The sequence below is a fragment of the Colletotrichum destructivum genome, chromosome 4, assembly GCF_034447905.1.
Source record: "Colletotrichum destructivum chromosome 4, complete sequence".
In the NCBI taxonomy this organism is placed as follows: domain Eukaryota; kingdom Fungi; phylum Ascomycota; class Sordariomycetes; order Glomerellales; family Glomerellaceae; genus Colletotrichum; species Colletotrichum destructivum.
The window spans coordinates 3,613,198-3,632,461 of NC_085899.1; the positions used below are offsets into that span (position 1 = coordinate 3,613,198).

General features: G+C 55.4%; 9 protein-coding genes across 9 annotated transcripts; 6 read left to right on the forward strand and 3 right to left on the reverse strand.

Annotated features, from left to right (window-relative positions):
• Nucleotides 1-187: 187 nt before the first annotated feature.
• CDEST_07019 (uncharacterized protein) lies at nucleotides 188-493 on the reverse strand. Its single transcript, XM_062923178.1, has one exon. It carries the CDS (start codon nucleotides 481-483, stop codon nucleotides 196-198), a length of 288 nt encoding a protein of 95 aa, XP_062779229.1. The 5' UTR covers nucleotides 484-493; the 3' UTR covers nucleotides 188-195.
• A 280-nt stretch (nucleotides 494-773) lies between these two features.
• CDEST_07020 (Putative LSM domain superfamily, FDF domain, lsm14-like, DFDF domain-containing protein) lies at nucleotides 774-3,789 on the forward strand. The gene is made up of 4 exons (XM_062923179.1): nucleotides 774-1,022; nucleotides 1,095-1,130; nucleotides 1,194-1,434; nucleotides 1,651-3,789. Exons 1-4 carry the CDS (start codon nucleotides 1,006-1,008, stop codon nucleotides 3,052-3,054), a joined length of 1,698 nt encoding a protein of 565 aa, XP_062779230.1. The 5' UTR covers nucleotides 774-1,005; the 3' UTR covers nucleotides 3,055-3,789.
• A 261-nt stretch (nucleotides 3,790-4,050) lies between these two features.
• On the forward strand, nucleotides 4,051-6,587 carry CDEST_07021 (uncharacterized protein). Its single transcript, XM_062923180.1, has one exon. The coding sequence runs from the start codon at nucleotides 4,168-4,170 to the stop codon at nucleotides 6,358-6,360; it is 2,193 nt and encodes a 730-aa protein (XP_062779231.1). The 5' UTR covers nucleotides 4,051-4,167; the 3' UTR covers nucleotides 6,361-6,587.
• Nucleotides 6,588-7,130: 543 nt separating this feature from the next.
• Nucleotides 7,131-7,658, reverse strand: CDEST_07022 (uncharacterized protein; the record flags this gene model as incomplete). The annotated part of the gene is made up of 2 exons (XM_062923181.1): nucleotides 7,425-7,658; nucleotides 7,131-7,361 (listed from the first exon to the last, which is right to left on the reverse strand). The coding sequence occupies exons 1-2, from the start codon at nucleotides 7,440-7,442 to the stop codon at nucleotides 7,131-7,133; spliced, it is 249 nt and encodes an 82-aa protein (XP_062779232.1). The 5' UTR covers nucleotides 7,443-7,658.
• Nucleotides 7,659-7,718: 60 nt separating this feature from the next.
• Nucleotides 7,719-8,754, forward strand: CDEST_07023 (Putative heavy metal-associated domain, HMA, heavy-metal-associated). The gene is made up of 2 exons (XM_062923182.1): nucleotides 7,719-8,090; nucleotides 8,284-8,754. Exons 1-2 carry the CDS (start codon nucleotides 8,003-8,005, stop codon nucleotides 8,445-8,447), a joined length of 252 nt encoding a protein of 83 aa, XP_062779233.1. The 5' UTR covers nucleotides 7,719-8,002; the 3' UTR covers nucleotides 8,448-8,754.
• A 1,296-nt stretch (nucleotides 8,755-10,050) lies between these two features.
• Nucleotides 10,051-11,214, forward strand: CDEST_07024 (Putative acyl-CoA N-acyltransferase). Its single transcript, XM_062923183.1, has one exon. The coding sequence runs from the start codon at nucleotides 10,293-10,295 to the stop codon at nucleotides 11,205-11,207; it is 915 nt and encodes a 304-aa protein (XP_062779234.1). The 5' UTR covers nucleotides 10,051-10,292; the 3' UTR covers nucleotides 11,208-11,214.
• Nucleotide 11,215: 1 nt separating this feature from the next.
• Nucleotides 11,216-13,328, reverse strand: CDEST_07025 (Putative small ribosomal subunit protein uS7). Its single transcript, XM_062923184.1, has 3 exons — nucleotides 13,000-13,328; nucleotides 12,558-12,741; nucleotides 11,216-12,460 (listed from the first exon to the last, which is right to left on the reverse strand). The coding sequence occupies exons 1-3, from the start codon at nucleotides 13,137-13,139 to the stop codon at nucleotides 12,143-12,145; spliced, it is 642 nt and encodes a 213-aa protein (XP_062779235.1). The 5' UTR covers nucleotides 13,140-13,328; the 3' UTR covers nucleotides 11,216-12,142.
• A 176-nt stretch (nucleotides 13,329-13,504) lies between these two features.
• Nucleotides 13,505-14,542, forward strand: CDEST_07026 (Putative small ribosomal subunit protein eS25). The gene is made up of 5 exons (XM_062923185.1): nucleotides 13,505-13,605; nucleotides 13,698-13,733; nucleotides 13,810-13,892; nucleotides 13,933-14,156; nucleotides 14,227-14,542. The coding sequence occupies exons 3-5, from the start codon at nucleotides 13,846-13,848 to the stop codon at nucleotides 14,250-14,252; spliced, it is 297 nt and encodes a 98-aa protein (XP_062779236.1). The 5' UTR covers nucleotides 13,505-13,605; nucleotides 13,698-13,733; nucleotides 13,810-13,845; the 3' UTR covers nucleotides 14,253-14,542.
• Nucleotides 14,543-18,306: 3,764 nt separating this feature from the next.
• On the forward strand, nucleotides 18,307-18,952 carry CDEST_07027 (uncharacterized protein; the record flags this gene model as incomplete). Its single annotated transcript, XM_062923186.1, has 3 exons — nucleotides 18,307-18,374; nucleotides 18,445-18,534; nucleotides 18,640-18,952. The coding sequence occupies 3 exons, from the start codon at nucleotides 18,307-18,309 to the stop codon at nucleotides 18,950-18,952; spliced, it is 471 nt and encodes a 156-aa protein (XP_062779237.1).
• Between the last annotated feature and the right edge of the window lie 312 nt (nucleotides 18,953-19,264).

The following is a 19,264-nucleotide window of genomic DNA, read 5'->3' on the forward strand; positions in this document are numbered from 1 at the left end:
TGAACGGCTTGGACGAGTAGGATATTCAGATTACTTCACTATGCCACAAGCCGGCATACTCCAGAGCGAGCAAGGGAGGGACACAGGATAGACAGTCCCTCAGGAAACTTGGGAGAGATTAGGCAAGAGGTTGGAGAGGCAACAAAGTAAAGTTACTTGCAGCCCAATGGCAGGAAGTATTCATGGAATGCTCTCTCAAGTGTGACTGTGCAGAGACACACCCTCCCTCCGTCCCTGAAAAATAAGAATAAAAAATAAAACCAGATGTTTATAAAAGCGCAGCAACTTGTTAGTAGGATATCGTATGGTAACACCTGGAAAGTCGCCTAGCAGGAAAACGCATAACCCAAAGAGCCCAGCTTTACATGGGTAAGTAGAGGTAAGCTGCCAGTGGTAGAAACAAAAGTGGATGATGATTGCTCTGCTTTTCACTTTGCCCAGTTCAACAAAGGTGGCAGTGAGAGTGAAGGTGGTTTGGACCATACAAAAAGATTCTCAGCTGGCGCTGAAAAGAAGAAAAGCTCTGTCCTCTGTTGTGTTGCGTGTGTGAGTTGTGCGTGACAAGCTCAGAAGGCGCACCCTTGTTTCAGCCGAGGTTTAGCCACCCAAGCTCACCTAGATAGGTACCTAGGCAGGAATGCCAAATGAACAGAGGAAAAGGTGGAGGGCTCCAGCCAAATGCAGCGTGGGAGTGGGGCATTTTAGCCTTTCGCTTTCCTGTTGCTGTCCTTCCACCTCCACCATCCAGGACCCCCATTGTTAAACCTTTCCTCCACACAAATACCTTACGTGTGCTCCCTCTCCCTCTCTCCTCACCACCGCGTCGCCCAACCACCCCGATTCCATCATATTTCCCTCCTGTGTCCTCCAACCCGGCATTGTATTTACTTTTCTCCTGGAGCGCATTGGTCTGCGGCTTGGACCTAACTTTCTTTCTTTTCATTCTTCCAACAGTCGCAAAAAACTCAGCTTGGTTGCGTGTTTTACGCAGCCCCCCCATTCGAGATGTCAGAATTCTTAGGGTACGAAGACCTGGATGGACCCTCTCTGCGCAATCTCGCTCGAACATCCTTGCTGACCACAGATCTATATAGATCCCGCATCTCTCTCATCTCCAAGAGCGACATTCGGTAAGGACTTGGAGGACTCTTGGTTGCTCCCCCAGTCCCCTTGCTCATCTCATCGCCTCCTAGATATGTCGGCGTTCTCCACGAGATCAACTCTGACGAGTCGACCGTCTCACTCGAGAATGTTCGCTCTTTCGGTACAGAAGGTCGAAGGAACAGACCCGAAGAAGAGATAGCACCCTCCGACCAGGTTTACGACTACATCATCTTCCGTGGCAGCGATGTGAAGGACCTGAGGATCGAGGACCACCCGGGCATCAAGGAGAACAAGCCTCCTGCGATGCCCGAGGACCCGGCCATCGTCAACGTGAGTGCTGTCATTCCTCTACCCACACCAACACTTCTCAATGCCTACCATGATGAAATACTGCGGATGTAAAATTTATCGTCTTTGTCGGAAAAGCGCAACTTACACGATGTCGAAATTTTCCGTTGCCTTCCTTCTGAATCGAGGCTTCATATTTTCTTGAAAATCAGTGGACACGTTGGACCGGAACATGGCTAATCATGTCGCACAATATAGGCCCGCCCTCGTCCTGGTCAGGGACCCAACAACCAGCCGCCTCCGGCACCTGGCTTCGGCCAGCCTCCCTTCCAGAACAACTTCTACCCTCCTCCGGGTCCGTGGGGCCCTGCTCCTGGCCGCGGCGGTCCTGGTGGCCCTGGCGGCCCTCCTGGTGCTGGAATGGGTGGCATGCCGTACCCTCCTCCTCCCGGATGGTTCCCCCCCGGTCCTCCTGGCCAAGGCTTTCCTCCTGGCCCCGATCAGTGGAACAACTACAACAACTACCCTCCAGGACCTCGTGGGCCTCCTGGCCCCCCTGGACCCCTGGGCCCCGGTGGTGCACCCGGCCAGGCTCCGGAGAACCGTGGCACCCCCGGTCCCCAAGATGTGAAGCCTCCGCCGGTTGGCCCTGCTGGTGACAAGCAGAAGCCTGCCACACCGGCCGCCCAGAGCGCTCAGAGCGAGCCCAAGCCAGCTCCCCCTCCTGGCTTCCAGCAAGCACCTGCACCGACGCCTCCTGTCGAGTCGAAGCCTTCGGCTGCAGAAGTCAAGGCCACCGCCGCTTCCCTGAACACAACCGGTCCCTCGAAGCCTGTCGAGCTTCCTGTACCCACGGGTCCGAAGACCGCTGCTCGTGTCCAACCGGCCGTTCCTCTGGCTGGATCGATGCCCAAGGCATTTCCCGTTCCCATCAGTGACAGTAACGCCATCCAAGCCGTATCCAAGTCTGCCGCCGGCCCGACTGCTGCCAGTGTACGGGATGCGACTGAGGCCGCGAAGGCAGCCGTTGCTTTGGCCATGGCTAATATGAACGCCGGCAACGCGACTGTTCCTACTGCGCCCCAGGGCAACGGCAACGCGATGGACAACTTGACAAAGAAGGTCAACGAGATGAGGGTCAACGCTGCCCGGACCACTCAGCCCGGAGGTGGTCGCGGCCGAGGCCGTGGCGGCAGACAAGGTCAGACCAAGGTTGACGTCCCTGACGCGGACTTTGATTTCGCCCAGGCCAACGCGAAGTTCAACAAGGACGACTTGGTCAAGGAAGCTATTGCAGGCTCGCCTTTGGGCGAGACTCCCAACAACGGTCCTGTCGTCGAAGCCCCTGTTCCCGAAGTGACTGGCGCAAACCCCCCCGTCGCCTACAACAAGACGCGGTCGTTCTTTGACAACATCTCGAGTGAAGCCAAGGACCGTGCAGACAATAACGGCCAGAAGCCTGGTGGTCGCGAATGGCGTGGCGAAGAGCAGCGCAAGAACATGGAGACCTTCGGCCAAGGTAGTGTCGATGGCGGCTACCGGGGTTACCGAGGCAGAGGTCGCGGCCGAGGTCGAGGAGGCTATGGTGGTCGCGGCGGACGAGGCGGCGGATTCCGAGGCCGCGGTGGCCAAGGCGCTGCCGCGTCTCCGGCCGCAAATTAGAGCCACACTGCACATCGAGCCTCCTTGGTCAGTGTCGCTGCCGCAAGCGACTCTGGGATGAGATTTCATAATCTGGGTCACCCAAAGGCTCAGGATCTTGATGGATCCAACTCTACATTTTTGACTGGGGACGCGTCTCTGAAAGGAAACACTTTCAGGCAAGACTTTGTATGATGTATTATCACTCCCTCGATTCTCGATTTTCTCGGATTCCATTGACGACGGACGGAGCATTGGGCTGAAAAGCCCTTCGAGTTGGTTTGGCCAGAAGGGCTGGAATCATGGGGATTGCTATTTTGACACGCATGGGATCGGAAGGAGTTTGGCAGTGATGGGCCACAAGCAATGGGAGCTGTGGTCTCATGATTGCTCAGTGACAACACAGGGATTTCAGGCATGGGTAGCAAGCATTGAGTTCTTGCTTACTTGTTGGACTGGGCAGACAGACCAGAGCAACACGACTTAACGGCAGAGAAATGGCCATTGCCTTGCAGTTGACAGGACGGATGGATGCAATGAGGAGCGTGAATTCATCCATGCCAAACGGAATGAGGAAATGGGAAAGGAGAACTAGGGGGGGGTGGCGGTGGAAGAATCCCATAACCAGGTGAAAAGGATAAGAACAATGTTGAGTTCTTGTCTGCAGATCAATACAACTACGCCAGCTACCATATTAACAGTTCTGTCCCTAAGCTGAAGTGAACTAAGTGAGTGTATGAAGCGTAGCTATGTGGACTCAAGGAAAGCGCAATAGACATGAAATCCCCTCACTTCTTTACATCAAGAAGGAAGGCCCCTTTATTAGTTACGGACTTGTGTGAATTTGCTGCTGCTGTGCTGAGCACCTAGCCTATCTGCAAAGACTTTGATGAAAGGCTATGTGGGTTGCGGATTGAGAGCTGTGAAATACCTGCCCCGCCAAACCCCGCCACACGTCATGCTGGCATCTTTCCGGCGTGACGCATCACTGCCGACTTCCCACTGACAAGGCACTTACATTCCAGCAGCGAAAAAGAAAAAAAAAAAAAAACCACTCTTCGGATTCTTCTTCCTGCTCTGTAAATCTACCCACTTGATTGATTTCACAGTGGTTTGGAATCGACACACTTCACCATGTCTAGCCGCCAGCTCCGTAAGCTGCAAAAACAGAGGGAGCTAGAGAAGCTTCAAGAGGCCAAATCGGCCGCAGAGGAGTCCAGCGACGACGAGCCCGAACTTGTACCCATGAAACCTCGACAGAGTCTATTCGCAGCGTTAAGTGGTGCTGACGACAACGATGATGACGAAAAGTCGGACCACGCGCAAGATGCAGCCCTGCCAGAATCCGAACCCGAGATAGCGCCTCAGCCTGCGAAGAAGAAGAAGAACAAGAAAAAGAAGAAGGCGAAGAAGGCTGCGATGCTGGACGAATCCGCAAATAACACCGAGGACAAGGAAGATGAGATCGATCGGGCGCTTAAGGAGCTCAGCATCGCGCGCAATGCTGGCTCGGCCGCCTCCGACAACCTCGCGCAACGAAGCCGCGACATCGACGAACTCCTCCAAATCAACACCCAATACCTCCGGGCGATCAACGAGATGCGCGCTCTATTTGGAAAGGATGCCATTCAGGCTGCTCAAGAAGAAGAACGGGCCGAGCTGGAGGCTGCGCGCCGGGCTCAAAGGGGCCCTAATCAACACGTCGACCTGGAGACGGCACTTCGAGGGGACCCGCGTAAGAAACTCCCCGAGATATCGCTGCGACGCAACGTCTTCATCCAAGGCAAAGACACGTGGCCACGCGCTACTGCGGCGGGGCTGGTCATGAAGGAGATCCGAAAAGGCTCGGATGGCCTCACCGAATTTGCTTTCGTGCACGAGCAGACCTACGACAACGTCCAGATCATGTTCTTCAGCTGCGTCCAGCTCGGCGACCCCATGCAGATGGTACAGCTTCTGATGCGCTTCCCCTACCACGTCTCGACCTTGCTCCAGGTTAGCAAGGTCGCCATCCAGGACCAAAACCAGGCCCTGGCTGCGGACCTTTGCGAGCGAGCACTGTTCACTTTTGGTCGGGCTACGACATCTGCTTTCAGACAGAAGCTGGAGCAGGGCAAGGCCCGGCTCGACTTCCGCCGCCCGGAAAACCGCGAACTATGGCTCGCCGGATACACATACCTTAAGAGTCTGATTCGCAAGGGCACTTACAGGACTGCACTGGAGTGGGCGAAGCTGCTGTTCAGCCTGAATCCTAACGATCCTTACGGGATGAAATACTTTATCCACACACTGGCCATCCGCGCACGCCAAGCGCAGTGGCTCATTGATTTCATGAACACGCACGAGTTTGTGTCGGACGAGACAGATGACACGTATCTCAAGCAGACGCTCGTTCTCGCGAAGCTGCAGGTGGGCGACACGGACGGAGCAAAGATTGCCGCCGTGGCGGGCATGGAGCGGTTGCCGTGGCTCTACTGTGCCCTCTTCCAGGCGTTGAACGTGGAAGCGCCGCCTCCCTTGTGGGGTGTACGACCCGACACCAACGAGCGCGAGTTCTGGACGAATCTCTACATCCACCAGGCCAAGGATATCTGGAACAACACCCAGGCCATTGACCTGCTCAAGGAGGCTGTCAAGATGGCGCAGAAGCCCAGCCAGGCCCTTCCGGAAGATATGCCGGCAGACAATCGCACAGCCAGGTGGACTTGGTTAGAAGACACTCCAAGTCTGCTAAGCGGCATTCCAAGAGCGATGCTCGCGCGGGAACCCAACTACGCTTTTGACCCTCTCCCACCACCAAAGGAAGAGAACATCTTTACGAGCCAGGGCGTCCAGATGCCCTGGCGGCAAAGCGGCGAGCACGGGGAAGATGGAATGTTTGCCCAAGAGCGCGCGCTCATGAACCTGCTCCGGAGACAGCAAGAAAGAGCCGCGGCGAGGGGAGGTGGGGCGGGAGCGGGAGCCGGGGGTGCCGCGGACATGGGCGCAATGGGAGGGGCGGGTGCCATGGGTGCCATGATGGGTGCATTCCCAGAGGATGACGACGAAGGGGAAGACTTTGGGGACGCGTGGGAGGGCGCATTTAGCGACGGGGACGATGATGTGCTTGAGGGCGACGGACGTCAGCTCCCCTCGGCCGGTGTGGTCCAGCGGCTGGCGGATATGCTAGCGTCTATGATACCTGGCGGATGGCCTGCGGAGCCGACTGGCGAGAGCGGCGAGCACTCGAACGCGGGAGACGATGAGATGCCTAGCCTGGTTGACGCTGATGAGGACATTGGTAATGACGAGGCACCACAACAGCGTGGCGGGCACCAGCCGCAGTAGATAGATCTGAGAGTTTTCAAGGACATGCATATATATGTATGTTGCTGCACCGTTTCACGGCATTCGTTTGTGAACGTGGGGGCATTCATCACAAACTCCCTAAAGTTACAAGAAGGCTGGCTGTTGACTATGCGACATGCCCTGGATCTCGACATGCGTAACGTACGTTTACTAAATGCCCGACATCCAGATGTGCAAGCCCAAACAGACCCTGGACCCTGGGCAACAGGCGGGTTCTACCGCAGGTAGCAATCAATAATAACCATGGTCCAAATCAGACAGCGCAGCTACAGCTTGGAAAAGTACTCTGTACAGCGAGAGGTGACGTTGATCTCGGGTCCGGATGGCCTCCTGTCTAGGTAGGGCATGGCGTCCAAGAGCCTCTAAATGAAATGTGCTCACCAGTACGGCACGACTGGGTCTGTTTCAGGGGATTCAGGAAGTGAAAGAGAGCAGAGAGTCGGAGGAGACAGGTACAAAGTGGACATGTAAGGCGCTCGGGCCACTTTGCAATTTGCGGAACGTCGAGAAGGATGTTGAGGACAAATGAAGCAAGGGAAAAGAAACACAGAACAAACAAACGGGAAAGGGAGGGGGAGGGAAAGAACCGCAATTGAAAATTGGAAAGAAAACGGCAAAAAGTATTCCGAAACCGAGAATCGAACTCGGGGCTATGCCTAACCTCTCAATGGGATGAGAGGGCATCATGTTGGCCACTACACCATATCGGATATTGTTGAAGAAATTGTCTCCATACGAACCTATGATGCCTAGTTTGCATCGGCATTTTCTGTCGACCAATCATAGGGTTGGTGATTTGCCGTCCAATTGTCCCATTTATCAGCTAACTTTGTCAGCAGCACATCGCAAGCCAGCTGTATCGCCAGCAGCCGCCTGACGCCCGTAATCACCAGATCGTTGTCCGCCTGCCCGCTGCAAACTGCCAAAGCAGCACCCTGATTATTGCTACTCGCAGCCTCTTTCGCTCCCTGCCTATCTACCTGCTTACATTAGTAAAGATGGTCTGTGTCCCCTGCGCATCTGCAGTACTTGTACTCACTGACCGTGCCCTTCGAGTCCATCCTTGGTCTCCTTCTCCGCCAGGTTTTCAGGAGGTGAGCTCAGGGAAGGGTGTTGAGGTGAGCAAGTTTCAGAAACGAGACCCTCGGAGGGATGGCGGCCGATTGGGCGCGACTTTGATTGAATAGCTTAGCGAGAAGGAGCTCTTGCGCCATCCGTGGCCGGAGCGCTGTGATTACCTATCCCATGGGCACCTGAATTAATAATGGGCGTGTCAGTGTCTGTCTGTTTGGGACAGATATATAATCAACTCCCGAGCTCGTATCCTCAGACCACTTACTCCCTCACTGCTTTCCCATTCAAGATACCCCTTTCCCGCATACTTTCCGTTCGACTAATACCGTGATTCGCCTTTGCTGAACGACCAGGACGCTTCCATCCAAGTGGAACCTCGGTACAGAACATCGCTCTCGACTCTGTAGAAAAAAGCACACGCTGGAGCTCGCTGCCCCGCCTTTTATTGTTCTACCCCGCCAAAAACGCCGTAACACCAACTCTCCCAACTACACACAAACCAACCTCAACGCCGACTTCCAAAGACACACAACACACACCGCCAAACATGTCTGAGCACACTTACAAGTTCAACGTCAGCATGAGCTGCGGCGGCTGCTCCGGTGCCGTCGACCGTGTCCTGAAGAAGCTTGACGGTACGTCAGAATCCCCCATCCTCCTCCCCCACCTTGTCGGTCTGTCTCCGCCGCGCCAACCCACCCTGTCGCTCCCGCGCCATAGGGAGAAGGAGCTGAACGGCAGTCGGGACGACCACAACCAAACGCTCCATGGACACCGTATACCAAAATTTGGGGGGAGAACAATTACTAACTCAACATGTTTGCGCAGGTGTCAAGTCCTACGAGGTCTCTCTCGAGAGCCAGACCGCCACTGTCGTCGCTGAGGAGAGCCTGCCGTACGAGAAGGTCCTCCAGACCATCGCCAAGACGGGCAAGAAGGTCAACTCTGGCAGCGCCGACGGCGTCGAGCAGAGCGTCGAGGTCACCGCATAAATTCGATACCAAACCAGTCGAACCGAACCGAGCCGGGCGTTAGGAGTCGAACGAACGAGAGCCCCCGAAAATTAAACATGCTTTGTTCGATCCATTCTGAGACGGAGAATTTCCAGTCTACAGGGCACGCTTGGGACATGTGTGCAATATACCTAGAGGACAACGCAACGCCTGGGGTCTCACTTTTTCGTTCTTACGGAAGTCAATGAAAACAGAACGAGACGCACGCGAGGCTGCCGTCACTCATCTTTACTTAAGAGTTCTTGATGTAGAAGACTTGAGCTGGGAATGCTCCATAAACCACTCCTGGCAGACCAATCCATGTACTGAGGCGGATTCTGGTGATTTGTGCAATAAACATTACCATCGATGCAGAGGCTGCCTTGCCTGGCTCGCAGTGTCAATGCGTCTGACTGTAACACAGTGTGCTGTCCGTCTCTGAACGACAAACCAGGGAACTCATCTCCCACCTGAGGTAAGTTGCTTGACTGTCGGGATTCCGTATTGGTATAGATTTCAGCCACTCTTATCCGGGCTGTGCAATGGACCCTCTACGCCCAAGAACTGTGTACCGGGCTCGTCGGAGCTGACCCCGATAAAATCCCCTGCGTACCTGACTGTAACTTGCCTGTATTCGCCAATGGCGGGTATCAAGACACTCTTTGTTTTGATTCAAGCGGAATATTTCGAGAGTACCCCAGGATATTAAAGTGAGGACAGTAGTACTTCTTTGCTTGGCCGTTGCATTACAATCGGGCACAGTGCCTCCCTTTCTAGCCTGAAAAACGACACGCAAAGTACCCAGTGACTCTGTGAGGTCTATCAACCTTGAGATGAAGTGCCCGTCAATAAACACAACGTGTTGCAGATCGGGCGTGGTCTGGAATTAGGAGCAATTGCCAGAAGCTTCTGCTAGGCTGCCCCTCGTTGCTGTGCCGCCTCTGCAACATGGCCACGCAGTCGAGCAGCGGCGATGGGGTTGCTGTCCTCGCCGCCCGCCGTTTCGTCCAAGCCGCGTCGGAGAACTTACATAGTAGGATCCCTCACCGCCGATCTTTATGCTTTGTCCAATAGCACCCGCGAGATCCAGCATGAGCTAGGAGGACACGTGAGATGGGTCACCCTGAAAAGCGATGCAAGATGCCGGAAAGACGTCAAAGTACCCAAAATGCCGGGGGCCGGTCCCAAGGGGTACCCACACACCCGTTGGTCGGCGGGCTGGCAACGCCACCCGGGAGACAGGGGAAGGGCGCCCACAAACGTCATGTTGCGGCTTTTGGGGGGGTTGTTGGAAGGGCTGACTGGCATCCGTCTCGGCGTCAACCCTCTTCTTTGAATAACTGGATACGTCGCGGGATGTGGAATGGTGGTCAGGGGACAGGAGATGTACAAACGACCGACCGGCCATGCCAGATAACGACCGGACCCCCGAAGCGGGTGGCGGTGCCTGTTCCCCGTTTTTCCCACCACGTTTGTGAACGACGTGCTGTTTCTGCCCGTGCGTTCCCGCGTAGGAGAGCACGTACCCTTACCCTTACACTAAGTACCTTACTACACTAGTACCTGCCCGAACCTCTCATGGCTTCCCTGCATTGTGATGAGACCGTCGGCATGCAGCCCTCGACAGCTCGATATTTATGCTCTTTCATTCCTCATACCCAATGCACCCCCAAAGTCAAGAATATCGATTGAACCTTCGAAATTTTCCGACTTCATCCTACCTACCTCAAACGGACTCTACTATACTCGGATGAGCGTCGAACTTCTACAGCGCATACTCTTCACCCCATTGCGTGCTGTCTCAAGAAACGAAAACATCAGCCACAACGCCCACTACTCTTCACCATGGGAACACCTTTCGTCTCCCTCCTCGAGCCGACCGGGCTAGATGCCTATATTCGTGGCGTGCCACATGACGAGCAGCCGGCGGCGATCCCCAAAGAGTTCTGCGACGCCATGGAGGTGCGCGAGGCCGTCTTCGTAGAGGAGCAGAAGGTGCCCGCCGAGAACGAGTTCGACGCCGATGACAGCCGCGCCTGTCACTGGATTGCGTACGCATCCGTCAACAAGGTCGTCGAGCAGGAGGTCGTCGACGCCGCCGGCAACATCGTCAAGCCCCGCCGCAGTAGCACCCGCAGCACCCCCATCGGCACCATCCGCCTCGTGCCCTTCCCCCACGCCCCGCACCCCAAGAACGGCGGTGTCTACTGGGACGGCGTGCTCAAAGAGGGGCCGGACGCCGAAGGGGCCAATTTTGCGCCGGCGGCCCACGAGAGGGCGAACGCGAACGCGAACGCGAGCCCGGTTAACGGACAGGCCGAGACGGCCGCGGAGCACGTCGGCGGCGAGAGACGGCTGTCCGCGATCAAGGTCTTTGCGCCGGATCGCGCGACAGAACTGCATGACGGCAAGGAGCCCTACGTCAAGCTTGGCCGGCTGGCCGTGGTTCGGGAGTTTAGGGGCCACCGAATCGCGAGGCTGCTGGTGACGACGGCGCTCGCATGGCTGCGGACGCACCCGAGCTACTTTGACCCCAGCATCAAGGAGATGGGCCTCGAGCAGATCGGCGCCGCGAGCGCCGAGGAGGTACCCAAGTGGAAGGGCCTCGTGTGTGTGCACGCGCAGGCCGCCGTCGTGGGCGCCTGGGAGAAGTTTGGGTTCCAGGTCGACGAGGGCATGGGGACCTGGTGGGAGGAGGGCATTGAGCACAAGGGCATGTTCTTGCGGTTGGATGTCGGGGAGAGGACACCTATTTTCTGAGGTGTGACGGACGAATGAATGATATGGGACTGGACAACAGTGCTGGAGAAGAAGAATGACAAAAAGGGGGGATGTGATGAGGAGTGGGGTGCCCTCAAGACTTGGGTTGACGCCGGGCGTGTTGGCCGGCTTGGGGATCTTCATGACCTAACGATTTTCCACGATGGTTTCTTGCTAATTGGACCACGGTCCCCATTATTCCACTACCAGCTCTTGTCAACCATAATAGATATTCAACATTGTGAGTCTGTTGATGTCACAAAAGGCCGAAGAGTCCGCGAGTTGTATCAACTGGGCATTTCACATGGGATGCCGGACATGCACAGGCGACCACCTGGCGGCGTTGGATTGAGGCGGGCTCTATTCCCCAAAGGCGGGGTCCATGATCGTTGTCATGGCTGTCACATAGCAGGCGCTTGCCGCCGACCCTGTTAGATAGACCACTCGCGGGATAAGTAGGATGATGACGTTACGCTCGACAAGACCCAAGACACACCGATAGGGGAACGCGGAGGATATTGATCATTTGCTCTGACGAGCTTTGGCTTTTTATTGGAAAAACCACCTTTAGAAGCCGTTTAAGAGACAAGATGCCGTAGCCGCGTTCCCCATATCCCGAACGCGCAAATGCAAAGTAGGTCAGCGCATAAAAACACCGGCTTTCTTTTTCTTTTCGGAGACGATGAAGAAAAAAGACGTTGATTTTGCCCTGTTATGTAATACCACGCCTCCGTTGATTTGTCCCCCAAAAAGCAGTTTTTTGACGTCTCAAGGGACATGGCGACCCGTCTTCTCAATAGGTCCCCACCCCCATAATCTCCAAAGCGTGATGGTAAAGAGACAATGTATTCCACAGCTCTCCCCAAACACAGCACAAAGTTCCCAGCCAACAGAGTCGTCGTAGCCACGTGACATGTGGAAGGAAGATGAACCCTTTACCGGTTGGACTTGGCGACACGCTCCAGCTCGTCCTTCTTCTTGATGGCGTACGAGTTGCTGCTGCCCTTGGCGGCGTTGATCAGCTCCTCAGCCAAGCACTCGGCGATGGACTTGACGTTGCGGAAAGAGGCCTCGCGAGCACCGGTGGTGAGGAGGGAGATGGCCTGGTTGACGCGGCGCAGAGGGGAGACATCGACGGCCTGGCGACGGACGGTACCGGCGGAACCAATACGGGTAGAGTCTTCGCGGGGACCGCAGTTGACGATGGCGTCGACGGCGATCTGGATGGGGTTCTGGTCGGTCATCAGGTGGATCTGCGTCGAGTGTTAGTTCCAATTCTTCTTTCCTGTCGAGTTCCCTTGTGGAGGGGTTTGCGGTGGTATGTTTCGCTTTTTGCGCGGGTTGACGTACGATCTCGAAGGCGTGGGCAACGATGCGGACAGCCATGAGCTTCTTTCCGTTGTTGCGGCCGTGCATCATGAGCGAGTTGGTGAGACGCTCAATGATGGGGCAGTTGGCCTTGCGGAAGCGCTTGACAGCATAGCGGCCAGCGGAGTGGGTGACATAGACGGGGTTGCGGAGGGAGATGTAGTCACTGTTCGAATCGATTTACGATTAGCCTCTGACTTGTTCTTTTCTTGCTCTTCATCGTGTTCCTGTGCTTGTCCAAGTGTGCGTGTGTGTGCGTGTGTGCGTGTGTTGTGTCCGGTTGCGTGTCCCAATGCCCAATTCCAATTCGCGTGTCTTGGTCGTTTCCCCTCCTCTTACTCTCGAATTCGTGTTCCGCGCGCAGAGAAAAATTCTTTTCGTGAAGTCCTTGGAGAGGGTGCAGCAGAAAGAGGGGGGGACTCACGTCAGAGAGATGTCCCGGACCTCAACATCGTAATCCCACTTGTTGAAAAGCTTGACGTTGCCGACCTCCTTGACGACGTCCTTGGGGAGGACATCGTAGGAGCCCACGTTCTCGACCTCGATATCGCCGCCGTCAGACATTTTCGCTCGACCTTGGGGGGTTAGTAACCTTTGGGGAGGGAGGGAAGGAAAGTCGAGAAGCTTGAGTGGGAAAATGTGGTGGTCGTGGGTTGAAGTTGTCCAAGTGCGAAAGGGACGGCCGCAGAGTGGGTTTCGATTTTCCTACTCGGTTCGCTTTGCTTTGGTGAGGAGGAGCCCAGGGCTTTGTGGCCGGCTCCAGCAAGCCAAACAGCCTTTCACCTGCGAGCGAAATAATTTTTCCAGAGTTGTGGTATGAAGTTGGGCCAATCAGAGCGCGTTGAAGGCCACAAGTGGATCCACTGCGGCGAGGGTTCCTGCCCTCGGGCAGCCGAAGGGGCGGCCAGGAGGGGTGGTCAGAAGTGGCACCTCTTTTCCGCAACCTCGATACAATTGAAATTCCTCTACTCCCCGACGACCTTGGTGCCTGTTGAATTCCGACCGACGACATCACAAATCAGACAAAATGGTACGCCCCGCGAGACGCCCTCTCCTCTGTGTGTGCGCGCGAAAGATCGCGCCTTTGGCGAATTATTTATGCTGACTTGTTTGATGGTAAAGGCGCCAGCTGCAGGAGCTAAGAAGCAAAAGAAGAAGGTTCGTTGCAACTGAGTCCCCTACGTGTGTCCTGCGCGTGTTTTGAAATCTTTGCTGACTTGTGCGTTCGTGATAGTGGTATGTATAAAATCTAGTGCGCACGAGAGAACACATGAGAACGAGAACACCGATCCATCATTGTGCCTCAAACGTCGCTTTGTTCCTACCATCGATCGCACCCGACTTACCCCGTCTCCAGGTCCAAGGGAAAGGTCAAGGACAAGGCCCAGCACGCCGTCATCCTCGACAAGACCACCTCCGACAAGCTCTACAAGGATGTTCAGTCCTACCGCCTGGTGACCGTTGCCGTCCTGGTCGACCGTCTCAAGATCAACGGCTCCCTCGCCCGGAGATGTCTTGCCGACCTCGAGGAGAAGGGCATCATCAAGCCCATTGTCCAGCACAGCAAGATGAAGATCTACAGTACGTCGAGGCCTCTGACCTGCTTCAATTAACCACGTCTTGAATATGACATGAACTAACACACAACCAGCCCGTGCCGTCGGTGGTACTGACTAAGCCATGAACTTGGTACGCGTGACGACAAACAAAAAGCAAAGGGGATCAAAGGACGGATTGGTCATATCTGCCTAGTCAGGAGGCTGTACAGATGCTCGATGAAGCATTTTACCTTTGGCCTTAGGGATCGGATTTGCTTAGCATCGCAAATGGAACGGAGTTGATACGTACATCTGCCGTGTCGTCAAATAGACCATGATCACGTCCTGCTGTCCCCATGATATTGGCCCCGACCATTCCGCTTCCTGTGCAAGTTGCCCATCCTGCCGTACTTGTACATCACAGACGTCATACTCCAGAGCGGGAACATGTTTCATTCGTATTTGATAGCGTGCCCTTGGTCAGACCCGCCGACGAGCCAGGAGCTTTCTCGTGCTAGCCAGCAAGCGGGTCATGACGGTTGTTACAGCACGAGGCCCTTGTCCAACTGGAGATATTATTGGTATGCATCGCCATGCTAGTCGCTTTGATACCTGCGACTATCGGTGCTTGAGTGGTCCAATTCGCGAGTCGCCGCAAAGGAGGATGAACGCTTTTCTGGCAGCAGCAGCAGTAGCATGAAGGCGACTTTCGCCAGCCCACGGCCCAGAACTCTCTATTTGAACGCGAAGGATAGCCGTATCCGTGACAACATAGGGCTGCGACGCACAGGTCAATGTCATCTCGCTTCCTGCCTCCCACTCCTTGCTACGTGCGGGCGACAAAAGAACAAGGTGCCCCGGGTCTTCGCATGCATTCATGCCAAAGTCGAGCAAAAGGCTGACTTTGGAGGAGCGCGACGGCTTGGGTCGTCCGAGCTACCAATTCATCCAGAGTTTCCACTTCACGAAACTCACTAACTGCAACACGACAGTCACGAGCCGTGGCTCCTCAAGCTTCAAAGGACAATGGCGGTAGACTAAGCAGGCTCTTCACGGACAGAAAGCCACTGCATGACGAGACGGCATGCTGACTGTGGCTGACCAGGCTGGTGTTTTTGCAGTGTGCGCCTGGCGTCGGACACCGTCTTCTCACCTGAGGAGTATTTCGCTGGTGGTCACGTAATAATATTTCTTGTGCAGAGAAGTGGAGGCAGTTAATCTGTCACTCGCTTCTGGAATTACTCGCGCTGGCGGTTCAACGGAGACGTCGGCAGCAGGGTAATGGGCACTTGCGTCATTGCTGATGCTTTGTCGTATCACCCGTGTGCTGCAACCTTACAATCACCACGATGCCGTCCTTGGTTCCGTGTGAGCGGACTCGAGAGAAAGAAACGGAACGAGCTTCAAGGTGCAAGGACGGGACCGGGTGCGGCGGTTGTCGCCCGGGGGCCCAAGCCCGGCGCCCGAAGTGTCGAACACAGCATGAATGAAGCCTCGAGATTCGGAAGAGGACTCGGGAGTGGTTCGGATTGGCGAGATTAAACATATCGTTGGCGGCTGGGCACTGCGGCGGGACTTCCCAGGCGCTTTGGTCAAGTTTGGGGTGTTTGACCAGGAAGTCAAATTGATTAGGGCAGTCCGAAATTTGATGTCATGTTGAAATTGGCACTGTCGCGAAATGGCCCCTTTTCTTTTCTCGTACAGGGAGTTCCATTTTGGAGGGGTCGACAAAGAGAGAAGCGACTTGTAGCGAGGTTCGCGTGCATCGATTCTTCTCAAACTGTCGAGGGGCAAATGCATCGGCGGGACAAAGCCGATGGGTGAGTGACGAGGTCGGACAGGGGGGAATCCAGGGTCTCATTCGAACAAAGGAACGGCACATGATGCGGCTGCAAGCCAGACGTGAACGTCATGTGGTTACCGACGAATGACAGGACAGAGAGACAACGGGCCATATGCCACTGTTCAGCAAGACACAGCTGCCCGTGGGGGGGGGTTAATGAACGCCAGGACGGGCCGGATCTCTTGGTTCGTTTCGAGTGCGAGGACATCTGCAGAAAAGTGTAATTTGCCGGCATGATGGAGGAGCGCGGCGGTATGGGAAGGGGTCCAAGGCATTTCGAGGCGAGTATTGGTCAATCGTGGGATGAGATAGGATGGGATGAATGAATGGAAAGAAGCGCGCGCAAAGCAGTTCGTGTGGGGGGGGGGGGGGGGTGTGGAGGGGCCGAGTGAGGTCGCGATGCTCATCATGCCGGTGTGTGCACTAATGCATTGGCTAGTTAATCAGGTACGTATCCGCACAGTAGGTAGTTCCGAGATCGACTATGCCACCTTGGTCGTAGCGACAGGTGTTGGTGTGCTTGAGGTGTTCTAGGGTCCCATATCAGATATGCACATGGAAGGAGGGAAGCTGGCTCCCACTTGATGTTGTCAGGTATCAGTACAGTGGTTGAGGAATCTCGGGGCCAGTCAAGCCTATTAATGTGGCCGTGGGAAGATGCTGGTGTATAGATGCAGATGCAGGTGCAGATGCAGATGCATGGTGTCCCTCCACATGCACATACTTGTAGGCACCATCAGCCGACGGACGGGAAGACATCTAGCGTTACCTGTCCTTCCCATGTAGCAAAGAGGCTTTTTATTTAGCGTCGAGTGCAGTTGGAAGTAAGCACCAGCACCACCAGCACCAGTGTATTTAAAGGTCAGTGGTCGCGCGTTGGATGAGGCTGCTACATGGTCTCAAACGCCCCCTCCATTTCATGCCCAAAGGCTCTCAGTCTGTGTCAGAAGGGCTGGTTTATGCACTTGCATGCGTGCCACTTTGCCCACCTGGCACCCGGCCACGGCCACCGACCACACTCACTTCACCTGCAGTGCTTTTTAGATTTGGATCGCCTGTCCCGGTCCGGTCGCATGAACGCTCCTTCTGCGCCCAATTGACTGGGTCTCGAGGCCTTTCCCTTTGCAGCTGATTACAGATGGCAACCTGGTAATTGCACGCTCCACCGCCGGACCCAAGGTACATGATTTCCTGCAGCCCGCGGGCGGGGCGCCGACGTACCTGGTGTCTTTCCGCCCCGAGGCAATCGCAAACTGCTCCTCTCCTGCCTTGTTGCCGCAATTCACCTGAAGGTGGACGAGGAGGAGGAGGAGGAGGAGGAGGAGGAGGAGGAGGAAGGAGAAGAGATGATACTGCTGCTGCCGCTGTGGGAGGACTTCCTACCTACCTAGGTACCTAAGGTACCGACCGACCTACCTACTAAGGTAAGGTATCTTCCCTCAAATAGACTCGACCGCAGGTGGCATCGGGTACACCGTCTCCAGGCCGAGCCCCTCCTCACTATGTGCGCCGTACCTGGCCCTTTGCCCTTCCCGGCCTGTGATCTCCAACACGGCGGCCAAAGTGACAAGTGATGTGCACCAACTGGCCCTGATGTCAGGCACCTGTGTCTTGGATCTTACTCTTCTGCCCTCCCTTCTCCTGCTCAGTCCTCTTTTTCCTATTCCCAACTGGCACTGTCTTGGCCTCGTTGGTATCTAGACCGTGACCCAGTTCTGTCCACCACCGGCTCCTCCTCCACCTCCTCTACTTCTTCTCCTTCTTGTTCTCATTCTTCTTCCGAGTTGTTCTCTCGGCCTTACAAAACCCCAAGTCCATCCCGCATTCCAAACCATCCTCCGGCCTTCTCATCCCGGCCAATCTTCCTTGCTCCGCTCCCTCCCCCTTCCCACCTGTGACCTCCACCACTCCCACCATCAGCGATCCCCTTTTCCCTGCCGATTGCAGACGAAACAAATACTCGCCCACTCCCGTCCTCTTTTTTCCTCCGAGGCGCGACAACTATACTCCATTCTTCTCTGTCCGATTACTCGATCTCTCCCTTGGCGACAAAGCAGCATCATTTCCTCACGTCTTCCCGCTTGCTCTCACAGCGTTGTCTCTACCTACATAGCCATCGTCGCTCTATCTACTGCACATTGTTACCCGCCTGATTTCGGGTTTACGACCTTGGTTCTAACAAGCAACCCTGTCGATACTGTCAACCACTAGTTGCTGATCATCCTCCCTTTTGGTCGACCACGAACTCAGCCGTCTCCAGTGCCTGACTGCGCGCCGTCTTTCCTCCCAACCACACCGCAAACTCCCCAACCTGCTTTCTGCCTCCTCAACCGACGGAACAACCGACGAAATGGCACAGAACATGACTGACGCTGAGCTCGACCACGACTGGCAGCCCAACGGCCGTCGCCCCCAATCGTTCGTACCGATTGCTTGATCCAGGTTGACACAGTCTCTCTGGGCTTTCATGCTGACTTCTCCCGCTCAGCACCATCGCTCGCTCTTTCTCCCAGGAGCTTGCCGACATCTTCCGCCTTGACGATTCCGTCACCGACTTCGACGGGAAGCTTGACCAACGGTATGTAATCCCGCGATGCAGTCTCGGCACCCTTCACCCGGACTGCCCACTCGTATTGTGGTGCCCGAAGTCACGTTGTCAGTTGCTGACCAGCCCCGCCCACAGAAAGCAAAACGTCCAGAGTCAGACAAGCGAGCTGGAGGCTCTCGAGCGTCGCATTCGCGAAATGGAAGAGCGGTTGAAGAACAATGCCGTCAACAAGCAAACATCTACCAACGAGCCGGCCACTACTGGAGTTGCCGCGCCCACGTTGTCCAAGGAAGCTCAGGAGATGGCCAGGTCACGACCAGGTACGGCGCGCCAAAACCAGCCTCATGCCCCGTCTTCGGCCAACATGCCGCCCACGCCTACTGCCAGCGAAGGTGAATACGATTTCGTCGGCAAGGATGACCTTGACGACCACCCACCCCGACACTGAATCGCTGCATTTGACACTTCCAACCCGCACAATACCCACATTACCACGTCTCGCCTGATTTCCTCTTTTCCTTCAACATGATCGCCCGCTCCGAGCAAGCCATCACAGTCATATGTTACATGAGGCCACGAGAAATGCTGACTGTTCCTCGTTCCTGCTACTTCAGACGGCGACCGCGAACAGGCATGAGGCTAGATGCCCCTCATTAGATCGCAACACCAAACTCTTTATACTTGCCCGATCTCATCCCGCATATACCCGCAAACTGCGATTTCACGGCCCCGCCGGTCCTTGTCGGCAACGTTGGATTCC

Bases quoted from the DNA above. Each gene is read 5' to 3' on its own strand.
- CDEST_07019 (XM_062923178.1), bottom strand. From the start codon at position 483: ATGGTCCAAACCACCTTCACTCTCACTGCCACCTTTGTTGAACTGGGC.
- CDEST_07020 (XM_062923179.1), top strand. The intron at 1,131-1,193 runs GTAAGGACTTGG...ATCGCCTCCTAG, and splicing joins ATCTCCAAGAGCGACATTCG to ATATGTCGGCGTTCTCCACG. The intron at 1,435-1,650 runs GTGAGTGCTGTC...CGCACAATATAG, and splicing joins AGGACCCGGCCATCGTCAAC to GCCCGCCCTCGTCCTGGTCA.
- CDEST_07021 (XM_062923180.1), top strand. From the start codon at position 4,168: ATGTCTAGCCGCCAGCTCCGTAAGCTGCAAAAACAGAGGGAGCTAGAG.
- CDEST_07023 (XM_062923182.1), top strand. From the start codon at position 8,003: ATGTCTGAGCACACTTACAAGTTCAACGTCAGCATGAGCTGCGGCGGC. The intron at 8,091-8,283 runs GTACGTCAGAAT...ATGTTTGCGCAG, and splicing joins TGTCCTGAAGAAGCTTGACG to GTGTCAAGTCCTACGAGGTC.
- CDEST_07024 (XM_062923183.1), top strand. From the start codon at position 10,293: ATGGGAACACCTTTCGTCTCCCTCCTCGAGCCGACCGGGCTAGATGCC.
- CDEST_07025 (XM_062923184.1), bottom strand. From the start codon at position 13,139: ATGTCTGACGGCGGCGATATCGAGGTCGAGAACGTGGGCTCCTACGAT. The intron at 12,742-12,999 runs GTGAGTCCCCCC...CGATTCGAACAG, and splicing joins GTCCGGGACATCTCTCTGAC to TGACTACATCTCCCTCCGCA. The intron at 12,461-12,557 runs GTACGTCAACCC...CACTCGACGCAG, and splicing joins TTGCCCACGCCTTCGAGATC to ATCCACCTGATGACCGACCA.
- CDEST_07026 (XM_062923185.1), top strand. From the start codon at position 13,846: ATGAGAACGAGAACACCGATCCATCATTGTGCCTCAAACGTCGCTTT. The intron at 13,893-13,932 runs GTTCCTACCATC...CCCCGTCTCCAG, and splicing joins TGTGCCTCAAACGTCGCTTT to GTCCAAGGGAAAGGTCAAGG. The intron at 14,157-14,226 runs GTACGTCGAGGC...ACACACAACCAG, and splicing joins CAGCAAGATGAAGATCTACA to CCCGTGCCGTCGGTGGTACT.